The sequence below is a fragment of the Scylla paramamosain genome, chromosome 1, assembly GCF_035594125.1.
Source record: "Scylla paramamosain isolate STU-SP2022 chromosome 1, ASM3559412v1, whole genome shotgun sequence".
Taxonomy (NCBI): domain Eukaryota; kingdom Metazoa; phylum Arthropoda; class Malacostraca; order Decapoda; family Portunidae; genus Scylla; species Scylla paramamosain.
This window is the reverse complement of record NC_087151.1, coordinates 17,605,001-17,625,262: the sequence shown is the minus strand read 5'-3', so window position 1 is coordinate 17,625,262 and position 20,262 is coordinate 17,605,001. Positions and strand designations below refer to the sequence as shown.

Sequence of the window (20,262 nt, the reverse complement as noted above, 5' to 3'; positions counted from 1 at the left end):
TATATGTGTGTGTGTGTGTGTGTGTGTGTGTGTGTGTGTGTGTGTGTGTGTGTGTGTGTGTGTGTGTGTGTGTGTGTGTGCACTATACTGTACTAGATTGACTTCTTGTATTCTTGTTTGTTGCTTGTTGAGTTGCCTGCAGTGTAGGGCAAGAGGTGCCAAGGAAACAGTTATAAAAAGGCTGCCTTATATTAATATAAACTGCCAACGTGCAGAGGAACGTCAGCCACAAAGTCCATAACTGAAGCTACCCAAAACTCTATTGTTCATCGAGAAAAATGAGGGCCAGGCCAGAAAACGCCACGCGTGGGGTGACGGACACAGTGCAGCTGTTTGAACCTGAATACTTGCACAATACCAGGTCATACCCCAAAAAGAAAATAATAAGATAGATAAATAAATTATCTAATTATATTAAACTACGTGAGAATATAAATTTTATGTTGCTGTTCTTCACAAATTGGCACTCAAATACAGATTCATCATACAGCATTGTTACCAACACTCATGCGTGTCATGCCACTGCCTACTTTACCTTCCCGAGTGACTTGTGGCAAGGAATGAAGGCACAGTCTGAGCCAGTACCTACATTGTCGAAGGGAAGATGCGTTGCTTGACCTTCATGGGCCTTAGTATGGGCCAGTTTCTTCTGATACGTTCCATGTCACTAGTTCATTTAATACATACATGTTCCTTACTGGTCATAATTAATTTCTGAGCTGGAGATGTTGTGGAGTGACCATCTTGGCTGTGGGAACCTGTCATAAGCCACTAAGACAGGGTGGATGGGTGTCTGTGAATGGATGAATCCATTTCACATTGATACCTATGGGGAAAATAGTTCCGCTTTCCGAACATTTCAGATTTCGAATGGCATTCAGGAATGAATTAAATTCAAGAACCAAGGTTCCACTGTACTTATGATCAATGTATTTTCTAATTCTTTTTTCTGCATGTTGAATATTGTGTATATGTACTCACACACACACACACACACATATATATATATATATATATATATAAAGGGAGTCCTTGGTTTATGGTGGTCTCATTTTTTTTCAGAGATACACTGAGGATACCAACATGCCCTCTAATACACTCGATCTCTTGCACTACATCACACATACTACACCAAACACAATCATTTTCCAAAATAAATTAAGCAAATAAAAAATATATATCATATATTGTATTTTGAAAAAATAATAAAATAAAATAAAAGCAATACAAAAGAACCAGTTGCTGAATGTGGCAGAGGAAGATGTCAATCATGGAGGAGGCAGTAGACACCTGCTGAAACGATAATAACTCCTAGTGAGGTCTAAAGCACTGTTCAGGGGGTGCTGTGAACTTATCATTAAACCCAGCTGTGACCTCACAACACAAGGTGGCAGTCACAGCCTGCCCTCTAAAGACAACTCTCTTCCTCCACACAGAACTACAAGAACCTAATAACACACACACCCTTCACTCAAAAACTTCAAAATTATCATGACGACTCCTACACCAGCCTCGGAGTCCCCATCTGGGGAGGGGACCATAAATGTCCCCAGGTCAGACTGCCTTTCTGTCAACGACCCTAAGTGTCTTGACACCCCCCTCAACTTTTTCTTCATTAACTTCTGCAACATTCGCAGTCTAAGATCTAATTTTCAATCTGTAGAACACTACCTCTCCTCTTCTAAACCTCATCTTCTTTTCATCACTGAAACTCAGGCATCTGAGGCAACTGACAGTAGCCCCTTTTCTGCTCCCTCCTACTTTCTCTATCCTCATTTTCGATCCAAAGCTGGATGTTGCGTTTATGTGTGCAATGACTTAACCTGCTCTCGTGCCCACGCTCTTGAATCTTCCGAGTTTTCCACCATCTGGCTACGACTAGAGTCACTCTCAAACTAAATTTATCTTTGCTGTATACCTCTCACCTAACTCCTCTGACTATAAGAAATTCTTTGACTACTTAACTTCCAAAGTGGAGCACATTCTGACCCTCTTCCCTTTTGCAGAGATCTCCATTCTTGGAGACTTCAATGTTCACCACCAGCTTTGGCTTTCCTCTCCCTTCACTGACCATCCTGGTGAAATAGCCTTCAACTCTGCTATCCTCCATGACCTAGAGCAATTGGTGCAACACCCTACTCGTATTCCTCACTGTCTTGGAGTTACGCCCAACATTCTTGACCTTTTCTTGACCTCTAATCCTTCTGCTTATGCTGTCATCCTTTCTTCTCTGTTGGGCTCCTCTGATCACAATCTCATACCTGTATCTTGTCCTATCACTCCAATCCCTCCTCAGGATCCCCATAAGCGAAGGTGCCTCTGGCGTTTTGCCTCTGCTAGTTGGGAGGACCTGAGGAGGTATTTTGCTGATTTTCCTTGGAATGACTACTGCTTCAGTGTCAGAGACCCGTCTTTGTGTGCTGAGCGCATAACAGAGGTGATAGTGTCTGGCATGGAGGCGTACATTCCTCACTCTTTTTCTTGACCTTAACTTTCCAAACCTTGGTTTAACACAGCTTGTTCTCGTGCTATACATGATAGACAGGTGGCCCACAAAAGGTATTTAAGCCTTCCATCACCAGAATCTCATGCACTTTATATTTCTGCACAGAACCATGCCAAGTCTGTTCTCCAACTAGCCAAAAACTCCTTCATTAACAGAAAGTGTCAAAATCTTTCAAGATCTAACTCCCCTTGTGACTTCTGGCATCTAGCCAAAAATATCTCCAATAACTTTGCTGCTTTTTCTTTCCCTCCTTTATTTCAAGCAGATGACACCACTGCTATCACATCTATTTCTAGAGCTGAACTTTTTGCTCAAACCTTTGCTGAAAACTCTACCTTGGACGATTCTGGGGTTGTTCCTCCCTCTCCTCCATCTTCTGACTACTTCATGCTACCTATTAAAATTCTTCGCAATGATGTTTTCCATGCCCTTACTGGCCTAAACCCTCAGAAGGCTTATGGACCTGATGGGGTCCCTCCTATTGTTCTCCGAAACTGTGCCTCCGTGCTTGCACCTTGCCTAATCAAATTCTTTCAGCTCCGTCTGTCAACATCTACCTTTCCTTCTTGTTGGAAGTTTGCTTACATTCAACCTGTCCCTAAAAAGGGTGACCGTTCTAATCCCTCAAACTACCATCCTATTGCTTTAATTTCCTGCCTATCTAAAGTTTTTGAATCTATCCTCAACAGGAAGATTCTTAAACATCTATCACTTCACAACCTTCTATCTGATTGTCAGTATGGGTTCTGTCTACTGGTGATCTTCTGGCTTTCCTTACTGAGTCTTGGTCATCCTCTTTTAGAGATTTTCGTGAAAGTTTTGCTGTTGCCTTGGACATATCAAAAGCTTTTGATAGAGTCTGGCATAAAGCTTTGATTTCCAAACTACCCTCCTACGGCTTCTATCCTCTCTGTAACTTCATCTCAAGTTTCCTTTCTGACCGTTCTATTGCTGCTGTGGTAGACGGTCACTGTACTTCTCCTAAATCTATTAACAGTGGTATTCCTCAGGGTTTTGTCCTGTCACCCATTTTCTTCTTATTATTCATTAGTGATCTTCTAAACCAAACTTCTTGTCCTATCCACTCCTACGCTGATGATACCACCCTGCACTTTTCCACGTCCTTTCATAGACGTCCAAGCCTTCAGGAAGTAAACATTTCAAGCAGGAAAGCCACAGAATGCTTGGCTTCTGATCTTTCTAAAATTTCTGATTGGGGCAGAGCAAATTTGGTATTGTTCAATGCCTCAAAAACTCAATTCCTCCATCTATCTATCCCCTCTTCTTCAATGACACTCAACTGTCCCCCTCTTCTACACTGAACATCCTCGGTCTGTCCTTTACTTATAATCTGAACTGGAAACTTCACATCTTATCACTAGCTAAAATAGCTTCTATGAAGTTAGGCTTTCTGAGATGTCTCCGCCAGTTTTTCTCACCCCCCAACTGCTAACTCTGTACAAGGGCCTTATCCGTCCATGTATGGAGTATGCTTCACATGTCTGGGGAGGGTTCCACTCATACTGCTCTTCTAGACAAAAGCTTTTCATCTCATCAACTCCTCTCGTCTAACTGACTATCTTCAGCCTCTCTCTCATTGCCACAATATTGCATCTCTAGCTGTCTTCTACCACTATTTTCATGCTAACTGCTCTTCTGATCTTGCTAACTGCATGCCTCCCCTCCTCCCGCAGCCTTGCTGCACAAGACTTTCTTCTATATCTCACTCCTATTCTGTCCACCTCTCTAATGCAAGAGTTAACCAGTATTCTCAATCATTCATCCCTTTCTCTGGTAAACTCTGGAACTCCCTGCCTGCTTCTGTATTTCCACCTTCCTATGGCTTGAATTCCTTCAAGAGGGAGGTTTCAAGACACTTATCCTTCAGTTTTTGACTACCACTTTGAACCCTTTTATGGGACTGGTATTTCAGTGGAGATTTTTTTTTATTGGATTTTTGTTGCTCTTGGCCTGTGTCCCTCCTACATAAAAAAAAAAAAAAAACGTGGCAATAGAATTGTGCACCCTTATCAATGTAACTGAAGGAAGTGTCAGTCAGTCTCAGTTGTCTGTCATTTTGAATTAGTACTTATTAATTCTGTGTCAGTCAGTCTCAGTTGTCTGTCATTTTGAATTAGTACTTATTCTAATTTGAGTTGCCCTTTTTATGCCTCATTATGCATTCCAAGCATGAGACAGACTCTTCTGATGGCAGTGAATTGAGGAAAAGAAAATCAGTCACAATGGTAGTTAAATCAGACAGTGAAATGGGCACAAAAAGGAGAAAGGCCAACAAACACTAGCTGACTGCTTGGCCAGTCAATTGTAACTAAAATTCTAAAGTGATACAGAGAGCATCCTTGAACATGTGAAAGGCTCTGCTCCTTAAAAATTAACTGTAATAAGTGAGCAGCATAATGGTCTAATTATTGAGATCAATTGGTTATTACTGCCTTGGCTGGAAGACCAACATCAATGGCATATTACAATGAGCGTGATAATAATCCAGGAGAAGGCTAAAAGAATTTGAAGCCTTGAAAAGTGAAAAGGGAGAAGGGAGTGAAAGTGGAGAGTTTTCAGCCAGTAAGGGTTAGTTTATGCAATTTAAGGGGACGCTCACCCTATTTTGGTAAAAGAAAAAAAAAGTTTCAAAATGTGCAGTAATGTATTCATTATCCTTCTAGAAATAATTGCCAGTGTATCTACTTCCTGTGAAAGGCACTATTGACAGATTTAAAGTCCATTTAAATGTTTCATGGTGTAAGGCAAAAGTGAAAGATCATGAAAGATCCTATAAAGTTGTCTTATACAGCTTGTTTTTGCCTGAATATGGTAGCAAGGCTTACAATCTTGTTACTTTTTGAAGTATGATGATGTAGGTCTTGTAAGATAGTATCTGGTAAGAAGTAGCATGTCCAGCTAGGCTGCTTGGTGACTGACTGTCAGTGGCTTCTATGCCTTTGATGAAAGTGGTTTTTGTAGCTACTTGCTCCCTGCCTTCTCTCTCTCTCTCTCTCTACCCGCTTAACGATGGATGGGAGGAAGAAAATTAATGCTAAGCAGTTACTAAAATATATGAGAAGTGCAAAACTGAAGAATGAAAGAAGGATGTAGCCTAGTTTTTGCTTTCACCCAAGGAGGGACAAACTGCTCCATCCATCTCCTTCCTGCCCACCTCTCCTCCTCCTTCATTGCCTGACCCATCCACTAACAAAGAAAATATGAATGTTGTGAGAAGAGAAGAGGAAGAAAAGAACCAAAGGAACTGTATGTGGTGCTGATTGTGCACCCTTATCAATGTAACTGAAGGACAATGTTTAGCAAGGAATGGATAATGGTGGGAAGGGAAGGTACCCACTGCTGGTAAAAAAGAAATACCCTTACCCTATAAAGTGACATTCTGAGGACCCCCAGCAGTGAGGTATTTACTATTTTTTTTTTTTTTTTATGTAGGAAGAACACTGGCCAAGGGCAACAAAGATCCAAAAAAAAAAAAAAAATGCCCACTGAAATGCCAGTCCCATAAAAGGATCAAAGCAGTAGTCAAAAACTGATGAATAAGTGTCTTGAAACCTCCCTCTTGAAGGAATTCAAGTCACAGGAAGCTGGAAATACAGAAGCAGGCAGGGAGTTCCAGAGTTTACCAGAGAAAGGGATGAATGATTGAGAATAGTGTTTAACTCTTGCATTAGACAGGTGGACAGAATAGGGTTGAGAGAAAGAAGAAAGTCTTGTGCAGCGAGGCCGTGGGAGGAGGGGAGGCATGCAGTTAATAAGATCAGAAGAGCAGTTAGCATGGAAATAGCGGTAGAAGACAGCTAGAGATGCAACATTGCGGTGGTGAGAGAGAGGCTGAAGACAGTCAGTTAGAGGAGAGGAGTTGATGAGACGAAAAGCTTTTGATTCCACCCTGTCTAGAAGAGCAGTATGAGTGGAACCCCCCTGACATGTAAAGCATACTCCATACATGGATGGATAAGGCCCTTGTACAGAGTTAGCAGCTGGGGGGGTGAGAAAAACTAGAGGAGACGCCTCAGAACGCCTAACTTCATAGAAGCTGTTTTAGCTAGAGATGAGATGTGAAGTTTCCAGTTCAGATTATAAGTAAAGGACAGACTGAGGATGTTCAGTGTACAAGAGAGGGACAGTTGAGTGTCACTGAAGAAGTGGGGATAGTTGTCTGGAAAGTTGTGTTGAGTTGATAGATGGAGGAATTGAGTTTTTCAGGCATTGAACAATACCAGGTTTGCTCTGCCCCAATCAGAAATTTTAGAAAGATCAGAAGCCAAGCGTTCTGTGGCAATCCTGCTTGAAATGTTTACTTCCTGAAGGGTTGGACGTCTATGAAAAGACGTGGAAAAGTGCAGGGTGGTATCATCAGCGTAGGAGTGGATAGGTCAAGAAGTTTGGTTTAGAAGATCATTAATGAATAATAAGAAGAGAGTGGGTGACAGGACAGAACCCTGAGGAACAGCATTGTTAATAGATTTAGGAGAAGAACAGTGACCTTCTACCACAGCAGCAATAGAACGGTCAGAAAGGAAACTTGAGATGAAGTTACAGAGAGAAGGATAGAAGCTGTAGGAGGGTAGTTTGGAAATCAAAGCTTTGTGCAAGACTCTATCAAAAAGCTTTTGATATGTCCAAGGCAACAGCAAAACTTTCACGAAAATCACTAAAAGAGGATGACCAAGACTCAGTAAGGAAAGCCAGAAGATCACCAGTAGAGTGGCCTTGACGGATCCCATACTGGCAATCAGATCGAAGGTTGTGAAGTGATAGATGTTTAAGAATCTTCCTGTTGAGGATAGATTCAAAAACTTTACATAGGCAGGAAATTAAAGCAATAGGACGGTAGTTTGAGGGATTAGAATGGTTACCCTTTTTAGGAATAGGTTGAATGTAGACAAACTTCCAGCCAGGAAAGGTAGATGTTGATAGACAGAGCTGAAAGAGTTTGACTAGGCAAGGTGCAAGCACGGAGGTACAGTTTCAGAGAACAATAGGAGGGACCCCATCAGGTCCATAAGCCTTCCGAGAGTTTAGGCCAGTGAGGGCATAGAAAATTCATCATTGCGAAGAATTTTAATTTCAATAGGTAGCATGAAGTAGTCAGAGGGTGGAGGAGAGGGAGGAACATGCCTAGAATCGTCCAAGGTAGAGTTTTTAGCAAAGGTTTGAGCGAAGAGTTCAGCTTTAGAAATAGATGTGATAGCAGTAGTGCCATTTGGTTGACATAAAGGAGGGAAAGAAGAAGCAAAGTTATTGGAGATATCTTTGGCTAGATGCCAGAAGTCATGAGGGGAGTTAGATCTTGAAAGGTTTTGACACTTTCTGTTAATGAAGGAGTTTTTAGCTAGTTGGAGAACAGACTTGGCATGGTTCTGGGCAGAAATATAAAGTGCATGAGATTCTGGTGATGGAAGGCTTAAGTACCTTCTGTGGGCTACCTCTTTATCATGTATAGCACGAGAACAATCTGTGTTAAATCAAGGTTTAGAAGGTTTAGGACGAGAAAAAGAGTGAAGAATGTACGCCTCCATGCCAGACACTATCACCTCTGTTATGCGCTTAGCAAACAAAGACAGGTCCCTGACATGGAAGCAGTAGTCATTCCAAGGAAAATCAGCAAAATATCTCTTCAGGTACCCCCAACTAGCAGAGGCAAAACGCCAGAGGCACCTTCGCTTATGGGGATCCTGAGGAGGGATTGGAGCGATAGGACAAGATACAGATATGAGATTGTGATCGGAGGAGCCCAACAGAGAAGAAAGGATGACAGCATAAGCAGAAGGATTAGAGGTCAGGAAAAGGTCAAGAATGTTGGGCGTATCTCCAAGACGGCCAGGAATACAAGTAGGGTGTTGCACTAATTGCTCTAGGTCGTGGAGGATAGCAAAGTTGTAGGCTAGTTCACCAGGATGGTTAGTGAAGGGAGAGGAAAGCCAAAGTTGGTGGTGAACATTGAAGTCTCCAAGAATGGAGATCTCTGCAAAAGGGAAGAGGGTCAGAATGTGCTCCACTTTGGAAGTTAAGAAGTCAAAGAATTTCTTATAGTCAGAGGAGTTAGGTGAGAGGTATACAGCACAGATAAATTTAGTTTGAAGTGACTCTGTAGTCATAGCCAGATGGTGGAAAACTCGGAAGATTCAAGAGCGTGGGCACGAGAGCAGGTTAAGTCAATGCGCACATAAACGCAGCATCCAGCTTTGGATCGAAAATGAGGATAGAGAAAGTAGGAGGGAGCAGAAAAGGGGCTACTGTCAGTTGCCTCAGACACCTGAGTTTCAGTGAGGAAAAGAAGATGAGGTTTAGAAGAGGAGAGGTGGTGTTCTACAGATTGAAAATTATATCTTAGACTGTGAATGTTGCAGAAGTTAATGAAAAAAAAAGTTGAAGGGGGTGTCAAGACACTTAGGGTCATCGACAGAAAGGCAGTCCGACCTGGGGACATTCGTGGTCCCCTCCCCAGATGAGGACTCCGAGGCTGGTGTAGGAGTCGCCATGATGATTTTAAAATACCAGTAAAGATGCAAGAAAATGGACTGCTTGGTGTGTTGCCTGTAACTGCTTTTTCCACGGCATTGGAGATACCAATAAAAGGCCTGGGACAAGTAGTAGTAAATATTAGAATAATGTGATGATTCTAAGTGCTTCATGTTCTTGTATTCAAGAGTTACATACATAAATAACATTCAAATTGTTGAATAAATAAAAGAGATTGAGACACTTCAATATTTTGATGGCCATAACTCAAAATGTTTTTTTTACTTTTAAATATTTCCACAAAATCAACAGTTCATCAGATTTCCTTAGAAAATGCTGTATCTATTGTTCATGACAAAGGAAATCATTGACCATTTTGATTCTTTAGAAAATGTGAAGCAAAAAAAGACAGGTCAGAGAAAAGGTGAAAAATGTTGGTTACATTTTTGGCTGACATGATGCGGCAATATTTTATGATGTAAAAAAAAAAAAAAAAAATGGTGAAATGTTTAGATAACAAATGACCTTTTACAACCCAAATAACTTTATTTTAGGATAATTAGTGTAGCCTCGAGAACACTTAAGTCAAATAATTGCGAATTACATCAGAGCGTCATGATGTAATGACCTAGGTCACTCTTTTCTATGGACAAACTAGATGATAATAATCCAAAAAGGCCTGAAAAGTTTCAAGTCTTAGTTTCCTATACTTTTTTTTATATAATTTTTTGTTCAGATTTTTGGCCCACTGGGGTGAGTGTCCCCTTAAGGCTTCTGCTAAATTGCATAACCATAAGGTCAATGTTGAAGCTGTTGCTAGTGATGTGAAAGCAGCAAATTTCTTTAGGGTGCATACAAAGAGAATGCTGGTTTTCTTGCATGAGCAATTGACACCAATCAGCGCTGACCCTCGCCAAGAATTACACCATATAAACAAGTGTAACCATGCACAGTGGAAGCAGGCTGAAACATGTTGGCATGGGCAGACTGTTTTTACCTGGATTTATCAAACTAATCAACTAGATCCTTGTATGAGGGCCAAGTTACCATGCCGGTACCAGAGATGGTAAATCGGTATTCAGCAATGATGCAGCAGTGGCCTGGTAAGGTACATGAGCTGTTGTAGCTGGTAACTGCCTGAGGGTTCTGGTGATAGGGAACAGCCAATCACCTCCAAGCTTACACATGATGTGATAGGCTTACATGTGTGTGTTTACAAAAACATAAGGCTTGAAATTCAGAGTATTTCAGTACATGGACATATAATACCTCTATAATTTTAGTGATTGATGCCTCAAGAGGTGTTTTATTGTATTAATGTTTTATTGTATTAATGTTCATTCCACAAGACCAGTGCCTAACCTGTATATAAGTCTCAAAACTACAAGCACCTAATAACACACACACATCCTTCACTCAGAAACTAGAAATTATCATGGCGACTCCTACACCAGCCTTGGAGTCCCCATCTGGGGAGAGGACCACATATGTCCCCAGGTTGGACTGGTCTTTTGATAATGACACAAAATGTCTTGACACCCCCACCCCTCAACTTTTTCCTCATTAACTTCTGCAACATTTGCAGTCTAAGATCTAATTTTACTTCGGCAAATCACTTTTCTGCTGAAGTACGCTTTCCCATGAGATACGCTACGTCACCCCGTGCCGGCAGTTGCTGCAGTGATCCCAAGCCGTTAAGACGTTTGTCCTGGCTCTCTTGTTTGGGGTGCCCTTTTTTGTTTCTTGTTTCCTGGGTTCCAGTGGCCGTCTCTACCCATTATCCATCTGTGGAGCAGGTTGGTGCCTTTATTTCGCCCAGTTAAGTATTATTCTGCTGGGTTGCAGGGGACAGGTAGCAGGCTCGCCATCATGGTGGAGACTGTGAATGAAGCCTCCCCGAGGGGATTCAAGGCTTCTGGCACCGAGGATCGTTCCTCTTACGGAGGAAGCTGAAGTAGTTCTGCAAGAACTACGCACAGGAGCTCTTCTTCACGCCGAGAGAGCTCTAACGGAAAGTGTTATTCTTCCGGGAGGGGTGATCGTGGGCAGGAATGCCCGCCCTAAGGGGAACAAAGGCATGAGCTGTTGTCACCTCCTCAAGCTCCCTGTACTTCAAGGGACGATGCTAACGCCCCTCCATGGGCAGTGATGTTTGAGGCTATTACTGAACTACGTGGAGAAATCCAAAAATTGAACAGGGATAAGGTTAAGTCTGCCTATGATAGGCAGCAAGGCATGTTGGATGCTGGGGACCCCCCAGGAGGGGAGGAGGCGCGGCAGGGTGGCGCCCATAACATCATCAACACAGCCTCACAACGCCACGAACGGGTGGTAGGACGTCCCCTCTCTGTACAGTCGGGACTCACGGACTCCACAGCCGGTTTTTCTGGTTTTGATGATGGCAATGATGATGATGAAGATGGTGAAATTCACGATGAGCCAAGTATTGGCAGTGTACTCATGCACAGTGCTAAAACATGCGGGCCTTCGGACGACATTTCAGTAGATCTTGAGATGCCTGTGGCTGATATGGTGAATTACTTATTTGACCACGGCATGCGTGAAGAAGAATACAAGCAGATTGTGGAGGACGAGGCTACCAGGAGGCCCGGCAACTGCCCTGCATTAACCCCTGTAGTCTGCAATGCTCAGATATTTGATGCTCTCAAGGCTGAGGCGAAAAAGACTGATTCTCGTATGAGAGAGGTGAGCAATGACATTCTGATGGCTGCCACTATCATCATAAAGTCGCTCACTACTCGACAAAATTGCACAAGATGAGGGTCATGCAGGGGTTGCCCTGGAAGTGGGTATGCTAAATGGAGCTCTTGCATTACTTGGGAACGCCAACTACCGTAATAACTTGGCCAGGCGATTCATCATCAAGCGGGAAATTAATCACAAATACACTCACTTGTGCTCAGATAAGGTATCCATGATGCAGTATCTATTTGGTGATGATGTCTCGCAGTCAGCAAGACAGATTGAGGAGTCTGAAAAGCTCAGGAACAAGGTCGCACCGAAGAAACCTTTCCCAACATGGAAATCAGCAGCTGGCAGGTCTGGTGGAACAAGACCAAGAGGCTTCTTTGGGAGAATGCCTTACAGGGGCTTCTCGTCCCGATTCCACCTTTACAGGCCCCGCAGTGGTGGCCTCACAAGGCAGGCCTTCTCCACTGAGCCAAAAAACGCCCGGGGCCGGGGAAACAATCCCCGGCAATAACTCAGGTAAGCCACAAATTTGAAGCAGGTAGACTGCATAAGTTTATGCATGAATGGCATAAGATCACGAGTGATCCATTTATTTTAGATATTGTTGCAAACTGTCACCTTGATGTTGATGTAGCCAACATTGAACATTTATTTCATGATGAAATGGAATATGTGTTTTCCATTGAAGAACAAAGAATTTTATCTCAGGAAATTAACAAACTGCTCGAGCTTAAGGTAATCACAGAAACTCATAGACAGCATGAGCAGATTCTATCCCCTATTTTTCTGAGGAAGAAAAAGAATGGTGAATATAGAATGGTCCTTAATTTAGAGAAGCTAAACAAGCATATTCCATATAAGCATTTTAAGATGGAAAACTTTGAGCAGGCAATTAGGCTCATCAATCATAATGACTACATGGCCTCAGTTGATTTATGGCATGCTTACTACTCCGTAAAGATAGCAGATGAGCAACAAAAATATCTTTGTTTTAAATGGCAGGGGAAAATTTACCAGTTCACATGCCTTCCCAATGGTATTTCTGAGCTCTTTACCCAGCTCTTTACTAAACTAATGAAACCCATCTTTGCTACGTTGAGAGAGAAGGGATACACTATCACCAGCTTTATTGATGACACTCTCATGTGCAGCCGTTCATGGTTAGGTTGCAAAGAATGCACTCAAAGCACAATGCAGGTCTTAAGCAGAATGGGTTTCTGCATCAATGTAGAAAAGTCTGTGTTACAACCCACCAAAAGAATTGAATATTTGGGTAATATCATCAACTCAGAGACCATGACAGTTATGCTACCGGAGCGCAGAATCCTTAGCCTTGTGAATAGTTGTCGACAATTACTGAACAAAAAGAAAGACAAAATCAGGGAAGTTGCTAGAGTAATTGGCATTTTGGTAGCTGCCATCCCAGCGGTTGAAATGGGTAAGTTACTTTACAGAAAGTTGGAAAGGGCAAAAATTGCAGCTCTAGCTAAAGAAAGAGGCAACTTTGAGAAGTGGATGGAAATCACAGATGAAATGAAAAAAGATTTGCATTGGTGGGTTCAGCATGTGGCAGGAGAAAACAGAAAAATTTTCAGGACAGGTACTGACATTGAGCTGTACACCGATCCTTCTTTCCTTGAAATCATTTGAACAGCAAATTCAGGGGAAGAACGTTAAAGTATTTTGTGACAATACCACAGCAGTGAGCTATGTTAATGAAATGGGTAGCATAAAATCGGAGATCTGTAATGATATCTGCATTGACATATGGGAATGGTGTATAGAGCACAAAGCATGGATTATATGTTCTCATATACCAGGTAAAGCAAACGTCTTGGCCGACACGGCATCTCGCAAATTTAATGACAAACATGAGTGGAAACTGGATGAAAACATTTTTGGGGATATTTGCAAAATTTTCGGACTCCCAAGCATTGACTTATTCACATCCAGGCTAAACAAACAGGTGAAACGGTTTTGTTCATGGAAACCAGACCCTGAAGCTGAACACTTTGATGCATTTTCTATACACTGGGCACAGTTTGAGTTGATTTACATGTTTCCACCATTTTCCTTGATTGCCAGGTGTCTGGAGAAGGTTCGGGCAGAAAAAGCAAAAGGATGGATGGTCGTGCCACTATGGACATCCCAGCCTTGGATGGGAATGTTAATCAACATGCTCATCAGGGAACCTCACCTCATAACGAGGAAGAAGAATGTGTTACGGCTGCCCCTGTCCTCAGAGGAACACCCCATCATGAAACACATGAGACTAATGGCCTGTTTGCTGTCAGGGAAAGAATGTGAAAGCGAGGAATTTCTGAAGCAGGTACAGACCTTATCATGGCATCCTGGAAACCAGGAACAGAAAAGCAATACAGACCACATATTAAAAGATGGACACAATTTTGTAGTCAATGGGAAGCTGATCCCTTTAATCCCAATGTAGAACAAATCATCAATTTCTTATCTGAAACTTTTCACAGAGGTGTCGGGTACGAGTGCATCAACACTGCAAGGGCAGCTCTCTCCTCACTAGGGATACTGGTGGATGGCCGCAGGGCAATTTACGCCCAACTAAACCCAGGTATATTGAAACTTGGGATGTCAAGCCAGTTTTAGATAAATTAAGGAGCATGAGCCTTTTACACTCTCTTTCCCTGAAAGATTTAACTTTGAAATTAGTAATGCTGCTGGCACTTACACAAGCAGCCAGAGTGCAAACTCTACATTTGTTACTTTTGAAGGATATCATCATAGGCAAGGGTTTTATATGTATGTGGTTAGCAGGCAATATTAAACAGTGCAGACCAAACTTCAATATTCAGTTTATCAAGGTGAAAGCTTATGAAGAGGATAAAAATTTGTGTGTAATGGAAACTTTAAAAATGTATATCAGTAGGACTGAGCATATAAGAGGTAATGCTGGAGATGAAAGCAAATTGCTCATCAGTTTCATTAAACCACATAAAAATGCCTCTAAAGATACAATTTCTCGGTGGATCAAGTCTGTCCTTCACCTGTCCGGTGTGGACACTACAAAATTTACTGCAGGAAGTGTCCGCCCAGCTGCGGCATCAAAGGCCAAGGCAATGGCTGTTCCAGTGACCCACATCATGGCTAAGGCTGGCTGGGCTAGGGCGACAACATTTGCCAGATATTGTGATAAAACCATAAACCAAGATACAAATCAATTCCAATAAGCAGTATTAGCTTAATTAGTGTTCAAGGCTCCATTAAGTAGTATTGATGTTCTCAGTTAACAATTTTTCAATAAACATTAGATGTTATTCAAAACTTTAATTAACCGAATATTTTTAACATAAATATGGAAGAAATATGAATTATGACGATATTAAGGTACGACATCCACATGGCTCTAAAACCTCATGGGAAAGCGTACTTCAGCAGAAAAGTGATTTGCTGAAGTAAAATTGAAGAAGTACACGAGACTTACCGTAGGTCAGTTGAAATGTGCTTCTAATTTTACGAAGCAAATCACGTCTGCTGAAGGGAGCTTTCACATGCCCTCCACTCCCACCCATAATGGTATGGAGTGATGTGAAATGAATAACATTTACCACGGTATTGATAAAGCAAATTTTTATCATGTGGATTGTCGTACCCTTTAAAGTCTGCCGGCACGGGGTGACATAGCGTATCTCATGTGAAAGACGTGATTTGCTTCGTAAAATTAGAAGCACATTTCAACTGACCTACGGTAAGTCTCGTGTACTTCATCAATTTTCAATCTGTAGAACACCATCTCTCCTCTTCTAAATCTCATCTTTTTCTCACTGAAACTCAGGTGTCTGAGGCAACTGACAGTAGATCCTTTTTCTATTACCACCTACTTTCTCTATCCTCATTTTCAATCCAAAGCTGCATGTTGTGTTTATGTGCGCAATGACTTAACCTGCTCTAGTGCCCACGCTCTTGAATTTTCTTATGAAATTTCCACCATCTGGCTATGACTACAGTCACTCTCAAATTACATTTATCTGTGCTGTATGCCTCTCACCTAACTCCTCTGACTATAAGAAATTCTTTGACTACTTAACTTCCAAAGAGGAGCACATTCTGGCTCTCTTCCCTTTTGCAGAGATCTCCATTCTTGGAGACTTCAATGTTCACCACCAGCTTTGACTTTCCTCTTCCTTCACTGACCATCCTGGTGAACTAGCCTTCAACTTTGCTATCCTCCACGATCTAGAGCAGAACTGATTGGTGGTCTGCAAACCCCTACTTTTATATTGTCAAGCAGTACTCTAGAATATTCTTAGTCTTTCTAGAATGTGTTCCAGAATGTTCTCAATCTTTCTAGAATATTCTTGAACCTACTTTAGAATATTCTGAAACATTCTAGAAAATTCTTGATACTTCTACATATTTCTACTGTATTCCAGAAAGTGATAGAGTATTCTGAAAATGTTTACATTGAATAGAATGTTCTAAAATGTTCTTGAAACTTATAAAAGTGTCTGGTAGAACATTCAGGAAGATTTGAGATTTCTGAACTGTAAGCAAATTCTTCTAAATATGAAAAATTTCTTGTTAGATCTGGTCAGTTCAAGAATGATCCTATTAAAATTAAAAATCTTTAGAACACTTTATATTTTTTCTTTCATTGTTTTGACTTATTTGCAACATTTCAAAGGCAATTAGATAAGCAGAGATTTTGCAAAGGTCTTTACCTGACAAAAGTCGTTACCAGACATTTAAATAAGATCATTCTTGAGCTGACCAGATCTAGCAAGAAATTTCTCATATTTAAAAGAATTTGTTTATATTTCAGAAATCTTCTCAAGTCTTCCAGAATGTTCTACCAGACACTTTTAGAAATTTTTAGAACATTTTAGATCATTCTATTCAATGTAAACATTTCTAGAATATTAGAGAACTTTCTAGAATACAGTAGAAATATGTAGAAGTATCAAGTATTTTCTAAAATCTACAAGAATTTTCTAGAATGATTCAGAATATTCTAGAGTAGGTTTAAGAATATTCCTGAAAGATTGAGAACATTCTGGAACACATTCTAGAAAGACTAGGAATATTCTAGAGTACTGCTTGACAATATAAAAGTAGGGGCTTGCAGACCACCAATCAGTTCTGCTTTGGCTGCCTGAGAATTCACATCACAAGAGATGGAACTGAATCAAGAGGCTGCAATCATTCTCCAGATGCATTCTGCAACATATGTGGTCAATTCATCAAGACAAGAGTAAAGAAGTTCTCTATGACAGCATCTGGAAAAATTATGAAATTTAGCTATTTTGGGGCAAAAAATCATTCTAAAAAAGCCACAAAAGCAAATTTTGACAGGAATAATGGAGAGAGAGAGAGAGAGAGAGAGAGAGAGAGAGAGAGAGAGAGAGAGAGAGAGAGAGAGAGAGAGAGAGAGAGAGAGAGAGAGAGAGAGAGAAAGAGAGAGAGAGCGCGAGCGAGCGAGCGAGCGAGCGAGCGAGAGAGAGAGAGAGAGAGAGAGAGAGAGAGAGAGAGAGAGAGAGAGAGAGAGAGAGAGAGAGAGAGAGAGAGAGAGAGAGAGAGAGAGAGAGAGAGAGAGAGAGAGAGAGAGAGAGAGAGAGAGAGAGAGAGAGAGAGAGGAGAGAGAGAGAGAGAGAGAAGCCCAGAGATGCCGGACCCCAAAACAGGGTCAGAAGTGGTACTCAAAAATTGAAGGATAAATATCTTGAAACCTCCCTTTTGAAGAGTTCAAGTCATAGAAAGGTGGAAATACAGAAGCAGACAGGGCATTCCAGAGTTTACCAAAGAAAGGGATGAATGATTGAGAATACTAGTTAACTCTTGCATTAGAGAGGTGGACAGAATATGAGTGAGAGAAAGAAGAAAATCTTGTGCAGTGAGGCTGTGGGATGAGGGGAGGCATGCAGTTAGCAAGATCAGAAAAGCAGTTAGCATGAAAATAGCAGTAGAAGATAGCAAGAGATACAACATTGTAGCAATGAAAAAGAGGCTGAAGACAGTCAGTCAGAAGAGAGTAGTTGATGAGAAGAAAAGCTTTTGATTCCACCCTCTCTAAAAGAGCGGTATGAGTGAAACGCCCCCAAACATGTGAAGCATACTCCATACATGGATAGATAAGGTCCTTGTATGTAGGGGGGTGGTGGGTGAGAAAAGTTGATGGAAATGTCTCATAACACCTAACTTCACAGAAGCTGTTTTAGCTAGAGAAGTGATATGAAGTTTCCAGTTTAGATTATAAGAAAAGGATGTTCAGTGTAGAAGAGGGGGACAGCTGAGTGTCACTGAAGACGAGGGGATAGTTGTCTGGAAGGTTGTGTCGAGTTGATAAATGGATGAACTGAATTTTTGAAAAAATAGAACAATATCAAGTTTGCTCTGCCCCAAACCAAAATTTCAGAGATCAAAAGTCAGGCATTCTGTGGTTTTCCTGTGTGAGGTGTTTACTTCCTGAAGGGTTGGACATCTATGAAAAGGTGTGGAAAAGTGCAGGGTAGTATCATCAGCATGGGAGTGGATAGGACAAGAAGTTTGGTTTAAAAGATCATTGATGAATAACAGGAGGAGAGTGGGTGACAGGACAGAACCCAGAGGAACACCACTGTTAATAGATTTAGAAGAACAGTGACTGTCTACCAAAGCAGCAACAGAATGGCCAGAAAGGAAACTTGAGATAAAGTTACAGAAAGAAGGATGGAAACCATAGGAGGGTAGTTTGGAAATCAAAGCTTTGTGCCAGACTCTATCAGAAGCTTTTGATATGTCAGAGGCAACAGCAAAAGTTTCACCAAAATCTCTAAATGAGAATGACCAAAACTCAGTAAGGAAAGCCAGATCACCAGTAGAGCGGCCTTGACGGAAACCATACTAGCGATCAGATAGAAGGTTTTTAAGTGATAGATGTTTAAGAATCTTCCAGTTGAGGATAGATTCAAAAATTTTAGATAGGCAGGAAATTAAAGCAATAAGATGGTAGTTTGAGGGATTAGAAGTCACCCTTTTCAGGAACAGGCTGAATGTAAGCAAACTTCCAGCAAGAAGGAAAGGTAGATGTTGACAGACTGAGTTAAAAGGCAAGGTGCAAGCATGAATGCATAGTTTTGGAGAACAACTGGAGGGACCCCATTAGATCCATAAGCTTTCTGAGGGTTTAGGTCAGCGAGGACATGGAAAACATCATTGTGAAAAATTTTAATAGGTAGCATGAAATAGTCTGAGAGTGGTGGAGGAGGAACAAGCCCTGAATTATCCAAGGCAAAGTTTTTAGCAAAGATTTGAGTCAAGAGTTCAGCTTGAGAGATAGATGTGATGGCAGTGGTGCCATCTGGTTGAAATAAAAGAGGGAAAGAAAAAGAAGCAAAGTTATTGGCTAGATGCCAGAAGTCACGAAGGGAGTTAGATCTTGAAAGATTTTGACACTTTCTATGAATGAAGGGGTTTTTGGCCTGTTGGAGAACAGTCTTGGCATGGTTCCAGGCAGAAATATAAAGTGCATGAGATTCTGGTGATGGAAGACTCAAGTAACTTTTGTAAGCCACCTCTCTATCATGTATAGCACGAGAACAGGCTGTGTTAAACCAATGTTTTGGAAGGTTTAGGTCGAGAAAAGGAGGGAGGAATGTATGCCTCCGTGCCAGAAACTATCACCTCTGTTATGCGCTCGGCACACAGAGATGGGTCTCTGATACGGAAGCAGTAGTCATTCCAAGGAAAATCAGCAAAGTACCTCCTCAGGTCCTCCCAACTAGCAGAGAGAAAACAGCAGAGGCACCTCCGCTTAGAGGGATCCTGAGGAGGAACAGGAGTTACAGATATGAGATTGTGATTGGAGCCAACAAAAAGAGAGGGTAACAGCATAAGCAGAAGGATTAGAGGTTAGTAAAAGGTCAAGAATGTTGGGCATATCTCCAAGATAGTCAGGAATACAGGTAGTGTTGCTCTAGGTCATGGAAGATAGCTAAGTTGAAGGCTAGTTCACCAGGATGGTCAGTGAAGGGAGAGAAAAGCCAAAACTGGTGGTGAACACTGAAGTCTCCAAGAATGGAGATCTCAACAAAAGGGAAGGGGGTCAGAATGTGCTCCACTTTGGAAGTTAAGTAATCAAAGAATTTCTTATAGTCAGAGGAGTTACAGGTAGTCGCTGACTTACGACATATGCGACTTATGACAGACCGACTTTACGACAACAACAATATGATAATATTTAATTTTTGCATGATAGCTATTTGGCTAAGATATGTCGAGCGCACGTACAATAATTTTTCCCGCTGCTGGCAGCGTGCTTTTTTGAGAGATTATCTGCTAGTCTGCAGCTTCAGTGTGTTTGTGTTGTTACTGTCACGTACATCTGTATACTGTATAATATATTGTTTGCTTCAAACCCCCATCAGAAATGTCGTCAAAAAGAAAATCATGCTCAATTCCCAAGCCTGCTAAGAAAACAAGAAAAGTAATTGATCTCGACATGAAAATGAAAGTACAAAGAATGTTCACTACTAAAGGCTTAGCAGAAGGTTTATCGCAGTTGAATAAACTTTTGGCTCATTTTGAAGGAATGGATCCAAATATTGAAA

The 20,262-nt window shown here is 41.4% G+C and overlaps 1 protein-coding gene across 11 annotated transcripts in view; it reads right to left on the bottom strand.

Annotated features, from left to right (window-relative positions):
* The window catches only part of LOC135101655 (serine/threonine-protein phosphatase 6 regulatory ankyrin repeat subunit B-like), a 224,816-nt gene that overhangs the window by 138,763 nt on the left and 65,791 nt on the right, over positions 1–20,262 (bottom strand). The window contains exon 1 of one of the 11 annotated variants that reach the window (XM_064005973.1): positions 11,907–14,960. The exons of the other annotated variants lie outside the window; for them this stretch is intronic. Coding sequence (XP_063862043.1) covers positions 11,907–11,929 — 23 coding nt within the window. The 5' untranslated portion in view covers positions 11,930–14,960. Of the gene's footprint in view, positions 1–11,906; positions 14,961–20,262 lie in introns of those variants that run through there. 11 annotated transcript variants of the gene reach the window in all.